At 42.6% G+C, this 22815-nt stretch overlaps 4 protein-coding genes across 8 annotated transcripts; 2 read left to right on the top strand and 2 right to left on the bottom strand.

The window, feature by feature from the left end:
- Nucleotides 1-123: 123 nt before the first annotated feature.
- Nucleotides 124-2756, bottom strand: LOC108142411 (dynein regulatory complex subunit 2). Its single transcript, XM_017266265.2, has 3 exons — nt 2487-2756; nt 1366-2241; nt 124-709 (listed from the first exon to the last, which is right to left on the bottom strand). The coding sequence occupies exons 1-3, from the start codon at nt 2655-2657 to the stop codon at nt 182-184; spliced, it is 1575 nt and encodes a 524-aa protein (XP_017121754.1). The 5' UTR covers nt 2658-2756; the 3' UTR covers nt 124-181.
- Nucleotides 2757-2894: 138 nt separating this feature from the next.
- On the top strand, nt 2895-9664 carry LOC108142410. 5 transcript variants are annotated; one of them, XM_017266261.2, is made up of 10 exons: nt 2895-3467; nt 5026-5134; nt 5244-5405; nt 5928-6103; nt 6271-6654; nt 7332-7585; nt 7641-7863; nt 8115-8624; nt 8874-9008; nt 9329-9664. In XM_017266261.2, the coding sequence occupies exons 1-10, from the start codon at nt 3394-3396 to the stop codon at nt 9534-9536; spliced, it is 2235 nt and encodes a 744-aa protein (XP_017121750.1). In that variant the 5' UTR covers nt 2895-3393; the 3' UTR covers nt 9537-9664. The 5 variants fall into 5 exon arrangements, with proteins under 5 accessions (XP_017121750.1, XP_017121749.1, XP_017121751.1 ...); XM_017266260.2 differs by having other exon boundaries at nt 2896-3467; nt 5241-5405; XM_017266262.2 differs by lacking the exon at nt 6271-6654 and having other exon boundaries at nt 2896-3467; nt 5241-5405.
- Nucleotides 9665-9733: 69 nt separating this feature from the next.
- On the bottom strand, nt 9734-10877 carry LOC108142418 (multifunctional methyltransferase subunit TRM112-like protein). The gene is made up of 3 exons (XM_017266273.2): nt 10690-10877; nt 10509-10610; nt 9734-10055 (listed from the first exon to the last, which is right to left on the bottom strand). Exons 1-3 carry the CDS (start codon nt 10765-10767, stop codon nt 9861-9863), a joined length of 375 nt encoding a protein of 124 aa, XP_017121762.1. The 5' UTR covers nt 10768-10877; the 3' UTR covers nt 9734-9860.
- Nucleotides 10878-10959: 82 nt separating this feature from the next.
- LOC108142804 (integrin-linked protein kinase) lies at nt 10960-13511 on the top strand. Its single transcript, XM_017266862.2, has 4 exons — nt 10960-11202; nt 11827-11992; nt 12054-12599; nt 12667-13511. Exons 1-4 carry the CDS (start codon nt 11114-11116, stop codon nt 13210-13212), a joined length of 1347 nt encoding a protein of 448 aa, XP_017122351.1. The 5' UTR covers nt 10960-11113; the 3' UTR covers nt 13213-13511.
- The last annotated feature ends 9304 nt before the right edge of the window (nt 13512-22815 follow it).

Below are 22815 nucleotides of genomic sequence, written 5' to 3'. Positions count from 1 at the left end.
AACTTTTTTGGGATATTTGGCAAACAATATTGGAGACTTACCTATTACATATTGGCACATATTTATGAAGCTTTCTAAATTTGCATGCCTCACCCAATTTTACAATAATTAATCTATTAAATGTCACTTTAAAAGAATATTTGTATCTCTTAACCCTTAAACGAAAGTTAGATTGAACAATTTAAGAATAATCCAAGATCACATCTTTCAAAACGGCTTCCGACTCAAATTTGGCTTCCTTGTGTGCCGTCGGCGACTTTAGGACTTTTCTGGCTTTCGATTCATGGCACTTGGAGTCGAACACCTTGGGTGGCATCGGCTGAGTCGGCGAGGACACATGCATGGCGGTGCGCAGCTCCTCGGGATCCTCGGTGACCGTCTTGGACTTGAGGAAGTCGATCAGGCGTTGGTTGTCCTCTGTGAGGCGACGCTTCTCCTCGAGCATCAGCAAGTTCTGGGCCTCGGCCACCGCCTGGCGACGCCAGAAGTTCTTCATGCTCTTGTTCAGCTCCACCAGCTCCTCCTCGGTCATGTCCACGTGATCCTTAAGGTTGAGGGTCTGCAGCTTGAAGTTCTCCTCCTCCTGCAGCTCGGTATCGTCGAACACCTCGCCGCCCAGGATTACCTTCTCCGCCTCCGTCTGCAGTTTCCTGCAGGTGATCGACAGGGCCAGAAGCAACTCACCACTCTTCACATGCTTCTCCATTTCCTGGAGTAAGTATTATATTTTTAACTATTACAAATATGCTTCAAAGTTTTAGAAAAACATTTAATTAAAATGTTTTGTTTTGTTTATTTGACTTTTATAAAACAAAATTCAATTCTTTAAAAAAATTGGTCTTAATATCAATCGGAAAAATGCCTTTAAAAATAAAAAAAAACAAAACAAAACAATAAGTAAATATTATTTAAATTAATTTAATCAATTACATACGAATGTATGCTTATTACAGTATTGAATTGACTCTTAAATTAATTCGTAATCCAATTTATTTTTCTTCAAATTTTTTCTCTTTATTATTTAAGTTATTTTTATCAATTATATACTAATGTAAGCTTATTAGAGTATTGAATTGTCGCTTAAATTAATTCGTCATCCAATTATTTACTTAACAATTTTTTTCTTTATTATTTAAGTTATGACGAATGTATGCTTATTACAGTATTGAATTGTCACTTAAATTCATTCGTAATTCAATTTAATTTACTTAACAATTTTTAACTATTTTAAATAGCAAACATTGCTATAATAAGCTTATTCGCTTTAACGAAGTTTTTCAAACATTTTCAAAGACAAGAGAAATTTATTTTAATTTTTAAAACAAAAGTGCGTGTTTTTTCATAACCGTAGACATATAATCTTACCTTGGTCAACTCGTAGCACTCGCCGGTGAGGATGCGCAGCTTCTCATGCGTGATATTCCGGTCCATCTCCTGGTTGAGCTCGATCTTCTTGCGCACGTTGGTGAAGTACTGGAACTCCAGGCGGAGATCGTTGAGCGTAGAGTTGTTCTCGATATCCATGCGAAGCATTTCGCGCTGGAGCTCGGCCTGCATGTTAATGTACTTGGACTCCTCGGCGTTTAGTTTGCGCGACTCCTCCATAAAGGCCTCCTGGCGCTCCGTCAGCCAGCGGATCTTCTCGTACTTGTGAGCATCCAGTTCGGTGCTCCGTAGCGACTCCACGAAGTCGTTGAGCTGCTGCTGCATGTGCGTCATGCGGCAGACGATCTGGTCGCGGATCTTGAACCTGTTCTCAATCTCGGTGTTGACGCGATCGTCGCGCTGCTCCAAATAGATGGTGTAGTCCTCCTTGATCTGGTCCCGGGTGGTGATGTTCGTGGCGTGTATGATGTTGTCCGAGTGCGTATGCATCGCCTCGAGCTCCTCGGTGCGCCGGCGCACCTCCTCGTAGTAGTCACGCAGCATCTCGTCCGCCTGCTGGGCGTACATGTTCCGCACCCCGCCCAGCATCACGTGGAAGCAGTCCCGGATGTGGTCGATCAGCTCCACCGTCTTGCTGAAGCTGCGCACGTGCTGGTCCTGCGTCTGCGCCATGTCATCCAGCAGCATCTTGATGTGGTCGTTCTTGGCCAGGATGTTCCGCTCTGCCCGATCGCCCCACGCCACCATCTCCTCGTTCAGCTCCCTGATCTTGATCTCGCGGCACATCTCGTGCCACTCCTCGTTGCCCTTCTCCTCCATGCGCTTGCCCATCTCCAGTTCCCGCATCAGGGCATCCTAAAAAGGGCACAAAAAGGCTTCAGCTTAGTTTACTCTTTACTAAAAAAAAGCAAAATCATTGAGTTAATTGATTTTAATCACAGTACAAATTAATTAATTCGAGAGTAAAATCGAAGATACATTTACATAATTTACATCGTGTACATAATTTTCTTTTAGCGATAGATTTTCGGAATGAAAAGACTATATAGTAGTCTCCTTTGCATTATAGTATAGTATAGTATTTGAAAACCTGCACCCACCCGCATAATCAGACGCTTCTCCTCGAACTTGGCCTGCAGCTTGGCCTCCTTCTTGGCGGCCTTCTTCAGGGCCTTGGTCAGCTTGGGAGGTCCTTGCGGCTCCGGTGCCTCCTCCATTTCCTTGAGATAGTTATCCGAAATGCGCGTTATGCGCGCCAAAACGTCCGCCATTTCGCTGGTGTGTTATATAACCACTAAATCAAAAGCGGATAAATAAGATATAATTTAAAGGGGGTCGGTTAGCAAGTCAAATTTGAATTGTGTGACTGAACTCAAGTTGGCTTGAAAGCTAAGTCAAAGTTTGGCCAGAGCTTTTGATGGGTAAATTCCAACACTGGATAAAGGCTTTTATAACGGGTTTTGGGCTTTGGCGCAGCATCTAAGGAGCTTGAGCTTCAACACCCGACCGTGATTTGCTCAGTTGACGCTCAAAGCTTGGCTCGCGAGGTTGTCTATATAGCTACGTCTGCGGGATTTTTCCCTCAAAATTGTGTGTTCCTTTCCGGGTAGTTGGTCCCTTTCAACCCACTCGCCCACTGAAGGCACGCCACATCGTGTGTGTTGTGGTCCTTTTTCCCGGCTGGCAGTGCCGCGTAAACAAAAATAGCTCTGCTGCCTGGCGAGGGTGGTTACAACCCCCGTGCATATAGCCTGAATATACCAATCTGAGTCCAACTACAAAGCTCGGGCTAAGTGGCAAGGGCACTCCCGTCCTGGCTGCCAACTTTTTCGGGGTTGCAGACAGTCGGCAAACAAGCTGCGAATGCGACTTTAAATGTCCATAAACATTCAGTGAAATTAAAACACAAGTCGTGCCGTGTATCTCGTATCTCGTATCTGCAAGTGCAGCCGTATTTGTATTTGTATCTGTGTTTTTGTATCTTGTATCTGTATCTGAGCGGTGAAAATGAGCGAATCCGGTGGCTATCAGAAAATGCCGCCCGGCTGGGACTGCAAATACGATCAGACAACTGGAAATTGGTGAGCAGCGAGTGCATATAGCCCGATGTCATAAAAATTTTTATGCATGCATTAATGCATTAATATTAACCACAATGTCACGAAAAGCAAACCGAACTGTACTGAGAGATGTGGTGGGGATTTGATAGGTTGATAGGTTGCCCCGGGAGGCGGCTGATAAATTTGCGTGCCACCGTTGCCTTGGGTGGCACTTTCTGTGGGTGGTGGGTGGCTGGTGGGTGAAGGACATTGGGTGGCGGGTGACTTGGGTGCTTCAGTCCGTTACTGATTGCCACGGCAACTTTAAAATGCCAAGTGGGTGGTGGGTGCCCAGTAAACTGAAGGTTTAGGAAACGATAGCTTAGGAAAGTTAGTTCTTAAACACACTCCTTATATTCATACTCTAATGAACTAAAAGAGTAAGGTCTATTATAAGAAGTTTTTTTCTTAAAAATAACTAACAGCATAAATTAATATACACAAAGTATTTAAAAGAAATTTGAAAAATATTAATTAAGAATTATATACATTAAATTTTAAAATGTTGGCATATAAACAGAATATTTCTTTATTTGTTTAGCAATCTTGAAACAAACACTTAGTAGCTCAATGTGCCCCTCTAAAACACTTTTAAAATGTAAGATGTTAGATAAACCATTTTGACCGGAGTTGGCACAGTAATCTCTTCGGTTAAAATTCTTTGAAAATGTTTATTAATGTACGTACAATCAATATAAAACATAATCTCTTTTTTTTATATTTGCTGAAATCAGTTCCAGTCAGTATACCCTTTTTATTTCAATGCTAATCTTTGTTTCGTTTATTTAATTCAAAAAAATCCATCAAGAACCCAATAAGTATTTATGACTTCAGTAATATTTAAATATAACCTAATTCAACGGTTGTACAAAGCTAAATATGCCGCATGTTTTAAACTCCAAAGTCCTCATGTGACAGGCCCATTTCCCCATGGACTACTGAGGGCTCTTTAACCGCTCCAATTGGCCTCATTTCAGCGACATAACATAAATTGTGTCACTTCCGCGTGGTCGGATGCCAGCGGGGTCTTTAACTTCTACTTAGCCTCTGCTAAACAACCCATTCCCATTTTTCAAAAGGCCCTGTGCAATTAAGCAACAAGCCCAACGACTGTCATACGTTAATTCAAGAGGCCACTCAGTCGGAGACGAGTTCTCCACATCCACATCTGCCACCACCCATTCCATTTCCAAATCAGAGCCACGATGGCCTGCCAAACGGAGATGAAAATGACGACTCTGGGACCGCCTTTTGGCAGCTACTTGGCACGTGCCTCCGCTTTGCGGGGGGATCCCTTTTACCCATTCCTATTAACCATTACCCATTACCCATTACCCTTTACCTGTCCGCTTCCCCCAAGGACCATCAACATGTGGCCGGGATCCGAATCTGAATCGCAATCCAAACCACCACCAACCGGCCGGCTTTGGGAATCCACCCTTGGCCTGAATCCCGGAGCTTTTGATTGACCCTGGGTGGGAGGTCATTTGATGGCCTTTGATTGGCGGCAAGCTCATCTTCCACTCGATTCCCTTTCCAGCTATTACATAAACTATCTGACGAAGGCCATGCAGCTGGAGGATCCGCGCGGACGCAGTTACAGGCAGCTGCAGAACGAACGCTGCTCCACGGAGTCGATAGCCTTGCAGGTAACCTCCATCTCCCCATTTACCCTTCCCCCAAGTTATTTGCGTTTTATTGATTTTCTATTTGGCCTGCAACCTGGCCAAACCCTGGCACTCTGGCACTTTGCAGCAGTTGGTCAGTCAGCCGCCGCAGACGTCGCACAACAGCTCGCCGTACCACGTCCATCCCAGCAACAATTTGACCGCGATTCGAGCTTTCCAAGAGCGCCAGCAGCCCACGCTGCACAACGTCTCGACCAGTCCATTATTGTCGGCCTCCTCCAGGGGACACTTGGTGAGTTTTCGAAAGATAATTTTAACAATATAATTGTCATTCAAAAGGCTTATAATCTGAAATCTGGTGTAGGAGTGTTAAAAAAAAAGTAGAGCACTAAAGAACTTCAGTTAAACTGTCAAAAATGGTGAAATTCTTTGTTTAATGTACCTCAGAAATTTCTAGCGATTGTAAGAAACAAGAGTAGTTACAATTCTGCTTCGACCAATTACAATTATCATTATTTATTAGTCACCTAATGAATAAGTGATTTAAAAGCATTTACAAAACAATATGACAGATATTACATCTGTAAGTAATATAATCTTTTTTTTAAGTACTCAACATTTGGCAATGATTTAGTTTTTAAAGGTTGGGTTGTCTATCTTCTATTGCCAAATTATGCTTTCAAAAATCAGTAATTTATAAGATTAAAATGGTTTACTTTTAATTTCTAACATTATTTAGTGACATGTATTATTATTATTTTAATGAATGAAAAATGTAATAAGCTCACTTATGACTTATCTACTTAACCCACAGGAAATGTCTTCACCCCTACCCTTTCAACGAGCTCGCCTGGGTCCGAATCTCTCGCGGCGCTCCACCATCCAGGAGACCTCGTTCACCACCCAAGCGGAAACGGATGCCGTGGTGACCAAGATCCAGAACATGTTCCCCACCGCTGGCGAGAATCATATACGCCTGCTGCTCAAACGGTAAGTGCCATGGGTGGTAGTTTTTAGGCCAAGCTTCCGTGCCAAGTGTGCTAATCCCCACTAATCTGCGTACTTACATCTCTTACTTCTCACACGCTGCCTAACGCCGCTTACTGCACTTGCCACTAATCCCACGCTTACTAACCCACGAACCCACGAACCCACAGCTACTATAACAGCGAGGCCGTCGTCATCAGTGCCCTGCAGGTGGAGAAGCACCCGGTGACCATGCCGGGTCCCTTCGTGACGCCGCCCTCGCAGCGGCACCTCTTCCACAGCAGCTCCGCCTTCTACATGACCCCACCGGCGCGTCGTCCGGACACGGTGGCTAGTCGGCGCACCTCGCGCACGGCCAGTCCCTTGCCCGGCGGACGCTTCGGTAGTCTCGTGAGCGTGCAGAGCGGTGGTCCTAGTGGTCCTGGTGGTCTTGGTGGTCCACCTGGCCACCAGGTGACCCTTCCCCCGGGATCAGCTGTTCCGCCAGCTCTGCACGGATCTCCCCTGTGGCGCAGCTCACCCAGACCACACTCGTCGCCCAAGATGAAACTGAGGTTCGACGGGGTTTTAAATTAGAGGGATATTAAATAGAGTAGAAATTTCATTTATCTTGCATTGTTGTCCGCAAAGTTTTCCGCTTAAAGGAGAGTTGTCCATTAAGGAAAGATAATGTTGTCCGCCAGATGTCCGTTTAGTAGGGAATATGTTTCAGCTCGACGGATAAAAAAAACTATTCTTTTTAGGTGTATATATTTCAAAGCAAATTTTTTAATTTAATTAGAGCTGAAAGGAGCAAGGTGCTTACTTATTTGCCGTTAAAATTTCCGTTAAATAAGGAAACCAATAACAAATTTATACCTTCAACATTTCCTATTGACTCCTAAAGAGTACTTAAGAATGGTTTCAAGTTTATTATTCAACAAAGTTATGTGGTTCCTAATTAAATATTAATCACCTTATGATTTACTAAAAGGAATTCTAGACGGTTATTTGTCTAAGGACAAACGAGTATCTTGTAAGCTTGTTGATGCCAAATAATTTGATGTGTAATTTTAACTATACACAAGTATTTTTCGAAGAACACTCTTTTCAAAACTCAAGGTAACTTTTAGATACAACAATTATTCAGACTCTAAATGTTGTAAGCTAAATATTAATAATATTATAATTTATTTTTATAGACTACACTTATTGCCCAAAACTAACAAAACCCATCCCACTTTCCCCACAGATATATGAAGAACATATTTCCCAAGGCGGATGAGGAGCTGCTCCTGGACATCCTGGCCAATGCGGACAACAATGTGCAGTTTGCCTCGGAGAAGTTGATTTCCTTGGGCTACACAAAGCGGGAGATGCAGCAGCCACATAGACCGAACAATCGTCCGCCGGACTTGAATCAAGATCAGCAGGCAGGCGGAGATCAGGGTACTGTTCACATTCCGCTGAGGCCCAAGGAATACACTGAGGAGGAGAAGACCAAAAGTGAGTGGAATCGAAGGGTTTCAGTCTTGCCCAACTATAATTTGGTTACTTTCAGTGCAATCTTTGCTCAAGGAGAAGTATCCACAAATTGCCGAGCGCATAATACTGATGGCCTTGGAGTCGGTGAGCTATGCCGAGGATCGGGCCACCCAGATCCTGCAGATCGTGCAGGACGAGGATGAGCAGAGGGCCCAGAAGCAGACCGCTTCGAATCCCAAACACCTGGAGCTGACCAAGACCACGGGAACTGAACAGGTGGATGGCGTCGCCGGAGACAGGTAGCCTTGACTTTACCTTTACCCCACCCCACCCCACCCCACTCGAAAGCCAAGGTCGTGGTTGCCAACTGCTTTTCCCACCCACTCAAACCATGTTGTTTCTCTCTTTGGCCCGCTGCTTTATCCGTTTGTTAATCGACTGCCTATTTTCTCTGTGAACTTTTGTTGCCGCCTCTGACTAAAACCCCGAACCAAAAACAAAAAACCGAAAACCACACTGTCCGCTTGCTTTGCGCCACTCGATCATCCAGCCTGCTCACCGTGGTGGAGCCCGCCACCTCATCCGCATCCGCATCCAAAACGAAGCCACTGCATAAGCGACACATTCTGCCATCGATCAATGTCACCACACCATCGACGTTCACCACCCAGATCATTTTGGCCCAGGCCACGCCCACGCCCACGCCCACAATGGAGGAGAAGCTGGAGACGCATCTGTCATCCATATCGAGTGCATCCTCATCGCATTCATATGCCTCACCCGCACAATCACCCCGCATCGGGCAGAAAAGCTACGAGCGAATGACCACCAAGAGCATCCTGGCCAAGAGCGGCTATAACCACTATGGCCACTACGGCGATACTAACAACTACAGCATCGATGGCTACCTGCATGGCTCCTCGAACGCTAGCTCCTACTCCTCCTACTCCGCATCAATGACGTCCTCATCGCTGGCCTCGTCGGCCCAGTCCAACTCCTCATCCATCGCGAGGAGGCCAGCATTCGAAAGTCGCGCTCGCACCAAAACCGATTCACTGAAGTATGCCCGCCCGCTAAACCCGTTAAACCGTTAACTTAAACCGTTTCCGTTACCGTTTCGCTAAGTAGCATCAGATTCAGTCGTTTGCGCATGTGTTTTTCCAGGATTTAGCATGAATTATAGCAGGGAATCCAGTTGTGAGCTATTCATTTTATCCTGTTTACTCTATTTTTTTTTTGGCATGCCTAAAGCTTATATACTCTTTGAGTTTAATCAAGTGTAATATCAACGATTTACTTATCCCAACAGACATCGCCAGCACTCCTCAGTCTTTGGCAACTCCCACAATTCCGAATCGGCAGAATTTCAGTCCATCATCGAACGAATGGCCAGTATGGGACCCAATTCGCAGCTGAGCAAGGGTGCTGATGAAAATCTTTTGCTGTAAGTACTAAAATTAACTGTGGCAAAACTTTTTAAAAAACAGCTTAGTCAAAACATAAATTATTTCGAAAATATGTTTTAAAACGTTTCCATTTAACTTAAGACTACATATTTGTAGGAAAAGAAAAGATAATTATATTGTTTTTACAGTTTAAATCTTTAAAATAAATTATCTTTATATTTTGGACTCAGTTTCTAAATCAAATTTAACATTTTTTCAATAGATTCATATTACTATTTTTTTTTCAAATGAATTACACAAAATATAGAACATGTTTTTCAAGATTCTTCTCGTTTTACCTTTAATATTATTTTAACAGAGCCGACTATGTCACCTGGAATGGACCCAACACAAAGCTGCTCCAAAAGCAGGCCACCCAAGGACCAGACGCCAGTCTCTTGGCAGATCGGAGCTACAAGCCCAGGGGCGGAAATTCGGAACTCTGCAAAGGAGCCCAGTCCGGATTGGCCAAGGGCAGCATCTACGCCCAAGGCAGCAACAAGAGCCCCAACATCAAGTGCAACTAGGCGGGAGTGCCCAATCTCGAATCTCCCCCAGAGTGCCAAAGAAACGGAGATGAAACTTAGTAACTAGCCAAGCACCACCCTCCAGAAGTTTAGACTTACCATTTGTATGTGTCGTAAAGTGTTTTTGCTCTTCCCCAAGTCCCTTCCACTCAACGAGAATGTAGATCTCAACACCCGAAAAAAAAACACATTCCATCCAAGCTCCAATTATTTTTTAGTCACTCATAAATAAACAGACTTTAAAACTAACAAACTTACTTAAAATTAATGCGTTTCTGGAGTGGGGATTATGCTACAGAAAAACATGAATGGACATCATGGCATCTAGACCTCGTCCTCGTTGAGGAGCATGTTGGGTATGCCATCGGTGATGGGGAAAACCCGTCCTGTTTCCGGGCACTCCAGTTGGCCCTCCAGCACGTCGATCTCGAAGAGCAGATGGTGGAGCTTCTGGAGGAGTACCTCGTTCTCACCAATGTTCTCCGGCTGTACGGCGGGTATGTCTTCTGTGAGTTCCGCCTGGAAAAAGAATTTAACAATGAGTTTTTAAAAAGAATTAGGAAAAAACAACACTGCCACTTATGGCACAAATTGTTTGACTACAAATTTTCCCCATGAAGAGGTCATGAAAAACTAAATAATAATTAATAATTAAATAAGTGTTTTTAAGAAAATTTTGACTAATTTAATACATAATAAAAATACAAATTTCCGTTCTTCAACATTTTAGAAATTGTACGTTAAGGGCTAAAGAAAAAACATGTATTCAAAACGAACTTCGAAAAAGCTTTTTGAGGCAGTAGTTTTTCTGAATTTTTCGACAACTGTAAAATATTTTCCATTTAACTGAGTAGACTCATATAGAAACTACTGCTACTGTTTCAGAGTTTTTACTTCATAAAAAAATGTGAAAACTATTTTTGGGAACTCTCCAGCAGCCACTGTTCCACCAAGTAGAATCCAAATACTCACCACCTGGGCAGCTCCATAAACCGCTGACCAATCTAATTTGGGAAGAATTCGCTCCACAAATGTAGGATTAAACTCACTTTCCACCACGTCCTTTTTGGTTATCTGGATGAAATTTGTAAATATATTAACCATAATTTCCATGAAACAATCAATAGCAGGCACATAAGACTAAAGAACTCACCGTCAGTTTTAAGGGAAAACCCACTTTCACACCTTTGATGGCCATTGAGGTAAGGAAGTTATAGGTGCTGAGCTTCATTTTCCGCCTTTTAAATCTTTTATTAAGACGAATAGATAAAGCTAAATACGAATGTTTTTAAATAAATTCTGAGCGGTGCACGTTGTATTCCTTTTTCTTCTTTCTTCTTTTGACATTCACACTTTTCACGCGTAACATCGATAGTACATATATCGATATTTTAAAGCAGTTGGCAACGCGAGTCGTTGGCTGATATTTCAAACGGTCACTCTACTGAATTTTTTTAATTAGAAATTTATCCCAACTGTCGCATTTTAACAGTTTTTAGCCGTTTATAGATGTAATTTAGGTTGAAAAACCTTTTTAAACAGTGATTGAGAGCGGAATAAAGGCGTGAGGCATACAAATGGAGGATATATTCCACTGGTGCCGCGAGGGCAACTCGATTCAAGTGCGCCTGTGGTTGGATGAAACGGAGAACGACAACAATTTGGGGTAAAACTAAAACAACTAACTAACTAACCACTCGGCCACTGTCTAATTGTTTAGAAAGTGGTATTTCGAAAGGAATCACCTTAAGGGGCGACTTTCCTTCTCAGGAAGTGGCATTTAGTCATCGCATTTAATACGCCCAACATTTTGAGGGTCTTTCGAGTCTCAGTGACGTCATGATTTATTCTTGTGTTGTGTAAACAGACGAATCAAAAATATATATATGTATATATGTATATATTTGCATGTGTGCATATCGCGAGCATAAAACCCGCTTCCCACACAAATATTGCCTATTCAATTTGATTTAATTCTACGCTCCGTTCTATTTGGCTTCCCAGGAAAGAGAAATTGTTTCTTATCCTTTGTGATCTATCAAAACAAAACTTAAATTTTAAATATACCAGCAAAATGTAAATTTTTTTATATTTTTCTATTTGTTAAATGAAATTCAAGATGTTTTTTATTTCGTTAGATAAATATATTTCTTTTAAATTATGTTACAAATTTAATGCTACCGGCTTAATCTTTTAGAAAGATTACTTTCAATATCCGACTTTCTGTTTCTAAGAACATGTAAAGACATTATTCCAAATAAAATATGTTTATATAATTTCTTTATTTCAGAGACGACCATGGCTTCAGTCCATTGCACTGGGTGGCCAAGGAGGGACACGCCAAGCTGGTGGAGACTTTGCTGCAGCGTGGAGCTCGTGTGAATGCCACGAACATGGGCGACGACATCCCACTCCATTTGGCTGCAGCTCACGGCCATCGCGATGTGGTCCAAATGGTAAAATAACATAGATGCCAACCAGCTATCTTACTTTAGTTACATAAATCTCCCACTACAGTTGATAAAGGAGCGCAGCGATGTAAACGCGGTGAACGAGCATGGGAATACACCCCTACACTACGCCTGCTTCTGGGGCTACGACATGATCTGCGAGGATCTTCTGAACGCGGGGGCCCAGGTGGGAATCGCTAACAAGGACGACCACACGCCCATCGAAAAGGCCAAGCCCAGTTTGGCCAAGAGGCTGCAGGATCTGGTGGAGAAGAGCGGCCGGGAGGTGAAGGTGATCAGCTTCAAGGAGCAGAGCTGGCCGGGCATGAAGACGAGGTCCAGGGACGCCACCCTGTCCCGCTTTAAGGGCATCAGCATGGGAGACTTGGACCTGCACACCAAGCTCTCGGTCACGCCATCGGGAGAAACCTGGCGGGGACGCTGGCAAAAGAACGATGTGGTGGCCAAGATCCTAGCCGTGCGTCAGTGCACGCCCCGTATGTCGAGGGACTTCAACGAGGAGTTCCCCAAGCTGCGCATCTTCTCGCATCCCAACATTTTGCCTATCATAGGGGCCTGCAATTCGCCGCCTAATCTGGTGACCATTAGTCAGGTGAGTTGAACTTAATGAACTTCTGTGATCAATGTAGAAACAAACTAACTAAATCATTCCTTCATAGTTCATGCCACGTTCGTCACTGTTCAGTCTGCTCCATGGAGCCACTGGTGTGGTGGTCGACACCAGCCAGGCGGTTAGCTTTGCCTTGGACGTGGCCCGGGGAATGGCCTTCCTGCACTCGCTGGAGCGCATCATACCCACGTACCACCTGAACAGCCATCACGTGATGATCGACGAGGATCTGACGGCGAGGATTAACATGGGCGATGCCAAATTCTCGTTCCAGGAGAAGGGACGCATCTACCAGCCGGCCTGGATGTCGCCGGAGGCACTGCAGCGCAAGCAGGCGGATCGAAACTGGGAGGCCTGCGACATGTGGAGCTTTGCCATACTCATTTGGGAGCTGACCACGCGCGAAGTGCCCTTCGCCGAGTGGTCGCCCATGGAGTGCGGCATGAAGATTGCGTTGGAGGGACTGCGGGTCAAAATTCCGCCTGGCACCTCGTCGCACATGGCCAAACTGATTGGAATTTGCATGAACGAGGATCCCGGCAAGCGACCCAAGTTCGACATGGTGGTGCCCATTCTAGAGAAAATGAGGCGCTGAAGCGTAGGAGCAAAATCATCAGATGCCAAGCCAAAATGTGCCTTGAGAAACCTTCGTTTTGCCAACTAATTGTAATTACTACTTGTGTTATCTTTGTCTAACTGAGCCTAACCGAAAACCGAACCGAAATGGCAAGCTAGTGCAACTGTCCTGCCTAGAATTTATGTTTCTGTGTCTCACTGTTCTCTACTTATGATTTTCCGTCGATGTTTAGTGCGGGTGCTCGATTTTATCGTACATTTTAAGTTCGATAACCCTTAGGATCGTATTTATACAGAAATATATTTGTTACTAATTAATCAAAGGTATTGTGTACTTATGCAGTTGCGAGCTTTAATCTATAGAGCTTATTCACTGAGAAGCAAAACAAGACGAAAGCTTTCCGCCGGAGTGGGTGGCGATGGGCAGGAGCGCAGCGGGTCGGGTAACGCGAGCGAGGCGGCCCTGACCTGGTTTCCATTTCGTGCACGCGATTTTGTGCAGCTCGCGTGGGTAAAGCAAACTTTGCGACTCGAGAAGAGAGCGCCGGCGTGAGAAATTCGCTGCGAGAAAAGAGAACCAATTATTGCTTCTGCTTAATAATTTTATATTCATAATGCAATCTCTTTACTTATATAGTTATTGATTTTGTATCTATTCTGACTTTTAAGAGGACCTTTAATATTCTCAGTAAAATAGTTTACAATTTATTTTCTTGGCTTTATTATTATGGAAAATAACTAGTAGTATTTATTATATTTAAAAATGCTCTTTTTTTTAATATTTTCTTTAAAATTGTTTAAAATAAAGATACAAATTTATTTTGTTATAATACTTTACTTTATCTAAAATTGGATTCCGGTACTTGAAAAAGCTCTAAATAGAACTTTGATCTATAGTTTATGGTTTTAAAAGGATCTGATGAATTGGATTGCTTTTTTTAATAGTTTAATGTTTATATAGCTCTTGATTATTGAAACAAAATGTTTATACTTAAACTCTTTCCACACTTTTTTAAAATCTATTAAAAAAATACCTGTTTTCTATATTTTTATTTACTGGTTTAAATATTATTTATATTTATTAAAGAATTTTAAGCATGGGAGTTTCTCTCCGTCTCTTTTTTCCACTCTAACTGTACTTTAGGAAACATACCTTTTATCCCGGTTTATAATTCGTTCCATATATATAAGTTAAATTGTTTTAAATGTCAAGTTATATTTAAAACTTTTTAAAATTAGTTGGTAATATTATAGAAATGCGTGTGCTTTCTCAGACTTTCTCCGCACTCTCTCTTGGCCCGGCTCTCACCGGCAAGAGGCTCTCTGTTTATGTTTTTGCGGCAACGCTTTATTCGGGCCAGAATGTTGTTGCTGCGGCAAGCTTGCACCGAGCCATGTGATTGTTTTGCTGGCTCGCTCTTGCCTCACATCCTGTGGCAGGCAGGTCCTTATTGTTGTTGCCTTTGCTGTGGCCGTTGCTGCTGCAGCTTTAAAAAGTTTTTTTGCTGCATTTTGTTGTCGCCGTCGTCCTGTCGCTGTCGCTGTCGCAGTCGTAGTCGTAGTCGTCGGCGCTTTTCGGGCCCAGAGGCTGGTCGCTCGGTCTCCGCACGGGCTAAAACGGAAAACGGCAAAACTGCAGTGGCCAAAAGCCGATTTACAGTATTCCACGCCAGTTATGACGGCAGCCAGCCAAACGGCAAGAGCATTTCCGCACAGGACTCCCCCTGGACAAGAAAGACATTCAATAAATCCGGCCGAGCCGAGTACAAGCGTGAAACAAATATAAATGAAAAGAAAACCCAAAAGCTTTAAAAACTAAATCCACCCACACACACACACACACACACAAACTAACGTAATGCAGTGAAAGTGAAAAATTAAGTGGCATCTTTTAGGCGCAGCGCAGAAAACGGCGATTGAGATACTTTCACTGCGAAGGCTTGCAATCATATTTGTTTGGCCTGGAATTGGGGGTGCAGCTGCTTAAATGTATTTTAGTGACAGCTCGGAAAAACAGCCAGCCCCTTGGAGGGCCGGCAATCCATGGAGTATTCAAACACCACGCGTTTGAATCACACCAAAGTCGAGGAGTCGCAGGATCCGGAGCTAGAGCAGCCCACCAAAACCAGGTTAGTACTTATAAATAGTGCGCACACATGCCCCATTTAATGACCACACCTGAGCCAAAGGGGCTGCCCCCTTTTGGGCTTTCACTTTTTTTTTTTTACTTGTATACCTATCTCTTATTTCAATTAACCATACAATTGCCAGGGATAACAAAAAAAAATGAGACGTGGAGAATGGGAACTTTTCAGCCACAGTTTGCCGCAGTTACTCCATCATTCATTTGGCTGACGAGTGAGCCACTAACCTACTTCCTTCACACACAAAAGCCGCAGTTGCAGGCAGCATCTGCTGTGTTGCAGCCGTGGTTATTGTTGCTGCTACAGCTACCGCTGTTGCCGGCATGCCACGCCCACACAATGGGCAACTGGAGGAAGAGGAGGAGGCGGGGGAGGCGGAGAAAACCTCGGGGCAAGCCAAAGCCATCCCATGGAGATGACGTTGGCGTTGATGAGTAAAAATGTGAAAATTACATGGCAGGCGGAGGGAAATAAACGACGACAGTGCATAGCAAATGATGAGATTTACTTCGCACAGGCAGGCTCTTTTAGAGAATCAAATCCTTAAAGCGATCGATGAGCGGCTGAATAAATCAAAAGTAGTTCCGTTTCTGCCGATTTCAACACAATGGGATGGCGCACGAAAAGCCATAGAAATAAGGCACGGAGAAAATGCAAGAGGGCTCCTTGCCAAACTAAAATGCCACATGGGCAAATATTTCACTTGTGCTTTCGAGCGGCGCATTGAAAAGCGAAAATATTGTGACAATATAAGCAGCAGGAACATCGGCAACAGCAACAACAGCAACAACAGCAGACCCAAGTGTCTTCCACTTGTGTGAAGTGCATAACAACGTTGAAATATTGTAAAGGCAAAACTACACACACAGGGAAATAGCAACTAAATGCAATGACAGGCAACAGCATCAGCCGCAAAGTGGAAAAGGCAGAAAAAGTAGGGAAAAAAAAATACAAAAAGGACATGTGGAAATGCGAAAAGCAGCCGCAGGATGTGAAAAGATGGCAAGACGACGGCGCATGCAAAGCATCTATTGATTTTTATCCCTTTGCCGCTGGCGCTGCCTTTGGTTTTGGTTTTTGTTTTGGCTTAAGCCACAGGGCGTATGAGTAATGCAGATTGCGTATACTTGATTTATACGGCCCGCTAGATTTGTTGCTCCTGAGCTGCTGCCATCAACTTCAGCTGCAAGTGCAATAAATCTCAAGATTTCCACGGCAACCCAAGCAACTTTAAGAGCCTGGCAAAGCAAACACAAAGTCCTCTTAAATTTCAAGCACAGCTAAAACTATCGATCAATGTGGGAGCAACTGGACGTTATCGACTCTTCCCACCCACAACACGCTGATGTTCAATAAATTCTGTGCCAGGCCCGAACTAGGGAAAATGGCCAATTACGAGGCAAAACGAGTTAAGAATTGTGCCAGGAGAGAGATGGCCGATACAGAAGCACTCCGTCTTGCCCCTCCCGTCGCCATACATATATCTCCCGGAATAAATGGCCATAGCCGCCTGCACTTAACATGAATGGCCATTTTTCCAATCAATTACGTACAATAGAGGCGGGGTGGGGTGGGGTGGGTTTCCGAGGGGATCGAACGGCACCGGAAAATATGGAAGAGAGTTAAAAACGAACAGGGCAAATAAAACAGGGATGGCCACTCCAGCTAACGATAATTATTTGCATTTTTAAGCAACTTTGCGGCTTTTCTTCCGTCGCAATTACCTTTGGCATTGACTTTGCGGAAACTCAAGAAGGAAACTATTTTGCCACCCCCAAAGTAATTGTAAAAGTTTGCAAATAAATTGGATTAAACAAAGTTTTTGTTAGAAAAGTATCTGTGACTACTAATATTTTATTTGGTCTCAGAAAATACGAATATATAAACAGTAAAATAAAAGTGATAATACGAGGAAAACACAGACTTAAACAGTAGAATAAATGTTATAAATATGTATTTACTTGTTTGCGATATGATATTTTTTTCATTCATTTTTAAATTGCTTTTTGAAAACCAAAACAACATCAAATACCAACAAATACTAAATAAGTTTAGACTCCAAATTTTAGACTCTAAACTAAATAATTGTGATTTTAAGAATGCAATGTAAATAAATACGTTTGTAATTTTATTTATAAATTTTTATTTATTTAATTTTAAATTTTCTTTGCTGTGTATAAAGTTTATTTTCTTGAGAACTACGCTATGATTGACCATACTTTTCTGTCATTCCCATGCAGGCTGTCTGTGTTTGGGAGCTACATCAAGATTGAATCGCCCACCGGATCGCAGCCAATAGCTTTGGGCAGCCAGCGTTGCCTCAATACGCCCCCGACCACGCCCAGCAGTCCGCTGAGGGAAGCGCCTCAAAGTCCGTCGGACGGACACGTCTCCTCGCTGAGCTCGCACTCCGGATCGGGATGCAGTGACATCCTGTTGGGTGAGTTGGTTAAGTTGGTTAAGTTGGATAAGTTCAGTGAGTTGGGAGTCCCGGCCTTTGGCCCCCGACTTTGTCTCTTGTTTTTCGATTGTATTTCCCGGTGGCTGTTATTTATAGCTGCCCACGGAACAGATCATGACCTAGGGAGTGAAGAAATGCCGACGATTGGCAACATTTTATTGAGGCTGCTGACATTCTCCGCCCGCCCAATGCCCCCGCTCCTCCCACTTTGCGCCACTTTTGGCTTAGTTTACTCTACTTGCCACCAGCACCCGGTGAAAAGTGTTGGCCAGAAATACCAGCACGCCCTGCCACAATCTGTGCCAGATTGCTAAGTGCACTGAAAGAAAATTTTAATAGAATTCATTTAACAAGTGAATTCATTTGGTTAAATAAAAACCTTCTCTCCAAAGCTTAAATAGAAATTTGATATAGTGCCAAAGTTATAAACAGTGTAAAAAATTGCCATATTTATTATGTTATTTTTATGTTTAAAATCTTTTGAGAATTTAGAAACAAATCAATAATAGCTTCAATCCTTTGGCTTGACTTAAAATTGACAACTAATGTTTTAATTTTAAGTTTACAAACAAACATATGTTACAATTTCTTCTTAGTGCAAAATCAGCTTTTCCTGCCTTGTCGTTTGCATGGGCAACTCCGCGTTTTAGATTTAGTATTTTCTGGCATTCTGACACTAACACGACGTCATGGGGTTGGAAATATTATAGTTTTGAGCTTGAATTGCGATATTCAGTTGTTTGCTGTTCCGCTTAAATTTGGCCATTGTTTGATCTTCAGCTGTGCGCAATTTTTCCTTCCATTTGCTTGGCCATTGAGTGATAATTTCTAACGCTCACTGAGGCAAAGTCTGTTTACCAGCCGAGTGCTATCAAAATCAGTCAGGCCTCAACAACAATAGCAACAAATGGTGGCGAAAGAAAAATGCGCAATGTAAACAAGAGTCAGCATTCAAGCGTCTAAAATCTAGAACCTACACAGCAAACTATTTTGAAGCTTATAACGCACCAAATGCTCTGAGAATTTATAATTTCTGCGATCTTCAAGACAAAAGTAATGATGTTTTAAATATCTTTTGGAAATTATATCATTCATATTTCAAATGCAATAGCTAAAGGATTTTTTTGGAGTGCCATTTCACACCTCTATTTACAAAATTATACAAAATAAACACATATTTTGCTTTGAATTGCTATTATAATTATTTAAATATAATTTAAATATGGCTCTTATGGTTTTCTTCAGTTTTGCTCTGTGTAGAATGTAGAGGCTGTCGGCAGTGGCATAATATTAAGCAAATAAATAAAACTAAACGCATTTTGCGCCACTTTGTTGCTGCCCGCGCCTAGTTGTTGCTACTGTTTTTGCTGTTCTTATGGTTGTTGTTGTTGTTGTTGTCGCTGCTGTTGTTGTTGCTGCCTCAGATGTTGCCCATGACGTTGCCCACAAGTCATTGAACTTAGCGACGTAGAGCCAACAATAGCAAAATAAATAAAACGCGAAAAAGCGAAGAAGCCAAGGCAACTACACACCCCGCCCCCCCCTCGTCGACCGCCCCCTTTTGATGATAAGTGAAATGCAGTAATAATAAGAATAGTGAGCTCCCCTTTTCGCCGCCCATCCCCAAACAACTCTCACTCACACTCACACACACACACACACACACACACACACACACACATAGACTCAATTCGATTACACAATCTTTGCGGAGCGGCATTTTCATTTTTCTCTTCCTGGTTCGTCGTCACCGCGAGTTTCTTTGTATGGGTGAGCTTCTCTGGAGGAGTGTGCGTTTCGTATCTGTGTGTATGTGCGGAGATCAGGTTTTATCGCCCGATGCAATCGAACATACAGTATAGTATGGTATGGTATGGTATAGTATGGCATATGGCATATGGCTTGGCTTGGCTTGGCTTGGGTGGATCGGTGGGGGCGGTGGAGTTATCGCCTCGATTGGTCGTCGTACTTCGGCTTTTCGCCTGCTTTTCGCTTTCGCGGAGGATCGTGGATATATAGCTCCGCCGATCGCCCAGTTGCCGTTTTCTTGTTATTTACAGTTTCTGGTTGCTTTCGCTGCCCGTTGGAAAAATGGCAAGCTAGCATGCGGCAACGGCGGATCATTGACTTTCGTTGGTTCTCTTTTGCGCCAGGCATTCGTCAGGGAAATTGTGCAATGGGTTAGGGAAATGGGGAAAAACTATGGGCATTACCAATTGTAGGGTTTTATAGTTGACTAAGGATATACACTTTCTAAAAACTTAAACATTGTTTTTTTTATTCTTTCATTTGTTTTTTTTTTTTACATATCATACAACATTTTTTAAGTGGCTACTGAAGCAAATCTGTTTTCCAATTTTGTTCCTGTCTATAAGCAATATTTAAATTATTTTCAACAGTAACTTTCTGACCTTGTTTTAAGACGATTAAATATTTTAAAATGTGCCAGCGCCTACAAGAAGCAGTGTTATTGCTAAAGCCCTTAATCCTTTACTTTCTTTTTTACCTATTTTAAATCGCTTTATATTTTATTTGTTATCAAATAATTATTATTATTTTCAAAAGTCTTGTTCCTAAATGAAGCCCTTCCCTTTATTAAACAACCATGATTGATAAAATATTAAAATATTAAAAATTAAATTTTTTGGGCTAAAAAAAGTTTTTAGATCAAATCTTTGGCTCTTTTCATTGTTTATCACAGAGTATTTTTTTGACAACCAATTATATTTATGACTTTCCTTAAATTGGAAAAACAGCAGCAGCATGCAACATTAATGACTAAGAACATATTTCCTCAATGTTTTCCAAAAATACTATTTCTATTGATCTTCAAAAATAATTTTCAAAGAGAGTGTTCTTGTGCCAAAAACTAAAGTTTACCACTTTCTTTTGAGTAGAAATCAACCGAAAACGCAGCAGCAACATGCAACATTTAAACTTCCGCATTGCAAAATTGTCTCTCCCACTTGGCGTTCGCCCTTTCTCTTTCTCGCCTGCTCAACTGAAGGTTCTTTGACCCCCCTTTGAGGCGCCCCCACTTCTGCTCTCTCTCTCCTTCTGACGCACACTCATATTCTATTGCCCTCTCCCTCGAGGATAGTGCAAACTAAGTAACGGTTCGCTCTCTCTCTCGCACTGCACTGGTGTGTGTGAAATTGATCTTGAGTGGAAGTATGGAAGTGGTGTGGCTGCACTTGGAAATGTTGGAAGCCGACGCCGGCAGCGACGTCGGCAGAGGCAATAGAAATTGAAAATAGCAACCAGGAAAAGAGTTTGCAAATGGAAAAGTGCAACAACAACACGAAGGCAGCGAGAGTGGCAATGCATGTTGCTGTTGCAAGTCGAGTTGTTGTCGCTGTTGTTGCTGCTGTGGTTGTTGCTATTGCAGCTGGAGTTGTTGTTGCTTCTATTGCTGCTGCTCTGGTTGTTGCTGTTGCAGCTTAGGCAGATTCTGTTGTTGCTGTTCTTCTTGCCTCAGTTGTTGCTATTGCAGCTTGTTGTTGCTGTGACTGTTGTTCTTGATGTTGTTATTGTTGTAAAGTGTGTTGCTGCTGTTATATTCCTTTGATTGTAGCTATTGCAGCTAGTGTTGTTGCTGTAACAGAGTGTAGTTCTGCTGTTATTCCCTTGGTTGTTGCTGTTGCAACTAGTGTTGCTGCTGTTATTTCCCTGGTTGCTGTTGCTGCTGTTGCTGCTGTTGCTGCTGGTGGAGATTAGAAAGATAGAAGCTCCAGCGGTCGCAGCACATTGACTCTCTCGCTCCTCCCGCCATTTCCCCCGATCTCCACCAGATATTCCGCCTCGTGCTGCGGCGGCGGCGCTTCGCAGTTTTCCCACTCCATTTTCCTGCTCTTTCCACACTCACACCGGCACACCCTCCCTCACTCACACTGGCGCACAACCAGCGTTCTTGTTCTTCTGCGTCGCTGCCGTCGTCTTGGACTTTTGTGTGTTGTCGTAGGTTCTGCAGTTTGGCTTGGATTTTCCCTGGCGCATTTGGAGCGCTGCGAAGTTGGCGCTTGGATCTCGACGAGGCGAGAGTTTCGTACGCGCGATCACCATTTCTCCCAAATATCGATAGTCGCGAGTGTCGCCGCCCCATAACGAACCTACCATACATATCAAATCGATCGGTCGATTTTTTGGAATACTCTTGAACTTGGATACGAAGGACTTCGAAATCAACACGGAAGTGAATTGAAAATTTATGCAATAAAAGCTATAATGATGACCGTGTGCAAGTGACAAATAAAAACGAGGGGGATTAGGAACGAGAAAGGCGGGATGATAGTGATAATTTAATTAAGCCGTTTGCGAGAAATTGTGCACACAAATTAGAGAGGGCTATTTGTCATAACATAGTTAAGTGGTCTGGGACTAAAGAGTTTGGAACAGGGTGGTGATGATAAACTCAACTCCGAAATTGAGCAACCAAGTTTGAAGATTAATTACAAATTATGTAAAAATAAAATTATTTTTTTAGTGAAGATATTTTTTTTCTTCAAATCTTTTAAATTTAATATTAAACCTTACGGATATTTCTCTTTAAAAAAACAATTAATCATTGAAACTCTTTTATAAAATTCCATATTAAGATTCACAATTTTCTGGAAGGAATTTTAGATTTGGAATATTTTGGTTTTACATTTTAAGTTTAGACAGTAGTTTCCTTAAACCAGTTTAGAGAAAGTAATTAGAGAAAATAAACAAAAAATCTAATAATTAGGTAGTTTAACTTAACATCAGTAACTTTGCAAGATGCTAACGTGTAAGTTTTATTTTTAATTAAACCGCAGCTAGAACCAAATTTAAAACGCAAATATTTCCAAGAGACTGTGCCGAATCCTTTCGAAAATCTTTCTCCGAATTCCCCATAAAGTGCCAAATGACATAGAATCGCGAAGATTTCCCACAAACATGCTGAGCAGGCGCCTTCGGGGGGTGCCAACATCGAATTCCGCCAGCAGGACGATGATGAAGATGATGGATGGCCATCTAACCGATCCGATCCGAGCAA

Source organism: Drosophila elegans, unplaced genomic scaffold (assembly GCF_018152505.1).
Source record: "Drosophila elegans isolate 14027-0461.03 unplaced genomic scaffold, ASM1815250v1 contig_208, whole genome shotgun sequence".
Classification (NCBI taxonomy): domain Eukaryota; kingdom Metazoa; phylum Arthropoda; class Insecta; order Diptera; family Drosophilidae; genus Drosophila; species Drosophila elegans.
This window is presented reverse-complemented; position numbering and strand designations above follow the sequence as displayed.

Bases quoted from the DNA above. Each gene is read 5' to 3' on its own strand.
- LOC108142418 (XM_017266273.2), bottom strand. From the start codon at position 10,767: ATGAAGCTCAGCACCTATAACTTCCTTACCTCAATGGCCATCAAAGGT. The intron at 10,611-10,689 runs GTGAGTTCTTTA...AATTTCATCCAG, and splicing joins GTTTTCCCTTAAAACTGACG to ATAACCAAAAAGGACGTGGT. The intron at 10,056-10,508 runs GTGAGTATTTGG...TTCTTTTTCCAG, and splicing joins TTTATGGAGCTGCCCAGGTG to GCGGAACTCACAGAAGACAT.
- LOC108142410 (XM_017266260.2), top strand. From the start codon at position 3,394: ATGAGCGAATCCGGTGGCTATCAGAAAATGCCGCCCGGCTGGGACTGC. The intron at 7,586-7,640 runs GTGAGTGGAATC...GGTTACTTTCAG, and splicing joins TGAGGAGGAGAAGACCAAAA to TGCAATCTTTGCTCAAGGAG. The intron at 9,009-9,328 runs GTAAGTACTAAA...TTATTTTAACAG, and splicing joins GCTGATGAAAATCTTTTGCT to AGCCGACTATGTCACCTGGA.
- LOC108142804 (XM_017266862.2), top strand. From the start codon at position 11,114: ATGGAGGATATATTCCACTGGTGCCGCGAGGGCAACTCGATTCAAGTG. The intron at 11,993-12,053 runs GTAAAATAACAT...CTCCCACTACAG, and splicing joins ATCGCGATGTGGTCCAAATG to TTGATAAAGGAGCGCAGCGA. The intron at 12,600-12,666 runs GTGAGTTGAACT...ATTCCTTCATAG, and splicing joins ATCTGGTGACCATTAGTCAG to TTCATGCCACGTTCGTCACT.
- LOC108142411 (XM_017266265.2), bottom strand. From the start codon at position 2,657: ATGGCGGACGTTTTGGCGCGCATAACGCGCATTTCGGATAACTATCTC. The intron at 2,242-2,486 runs GTGGGTGCAGGT...TGCCCTTTTTAG, and splicing joins AGAAGCGTCTGATTATGCGG to GATGCCCTGATGCGGGAACT. The intron at 710-1,365 runs GTAAGATTATAT...TACTTACTCCAG, and splicing joins AGTGCTACGAGTTGACCAAG to GAAATGGAGAAGCATGTGAA.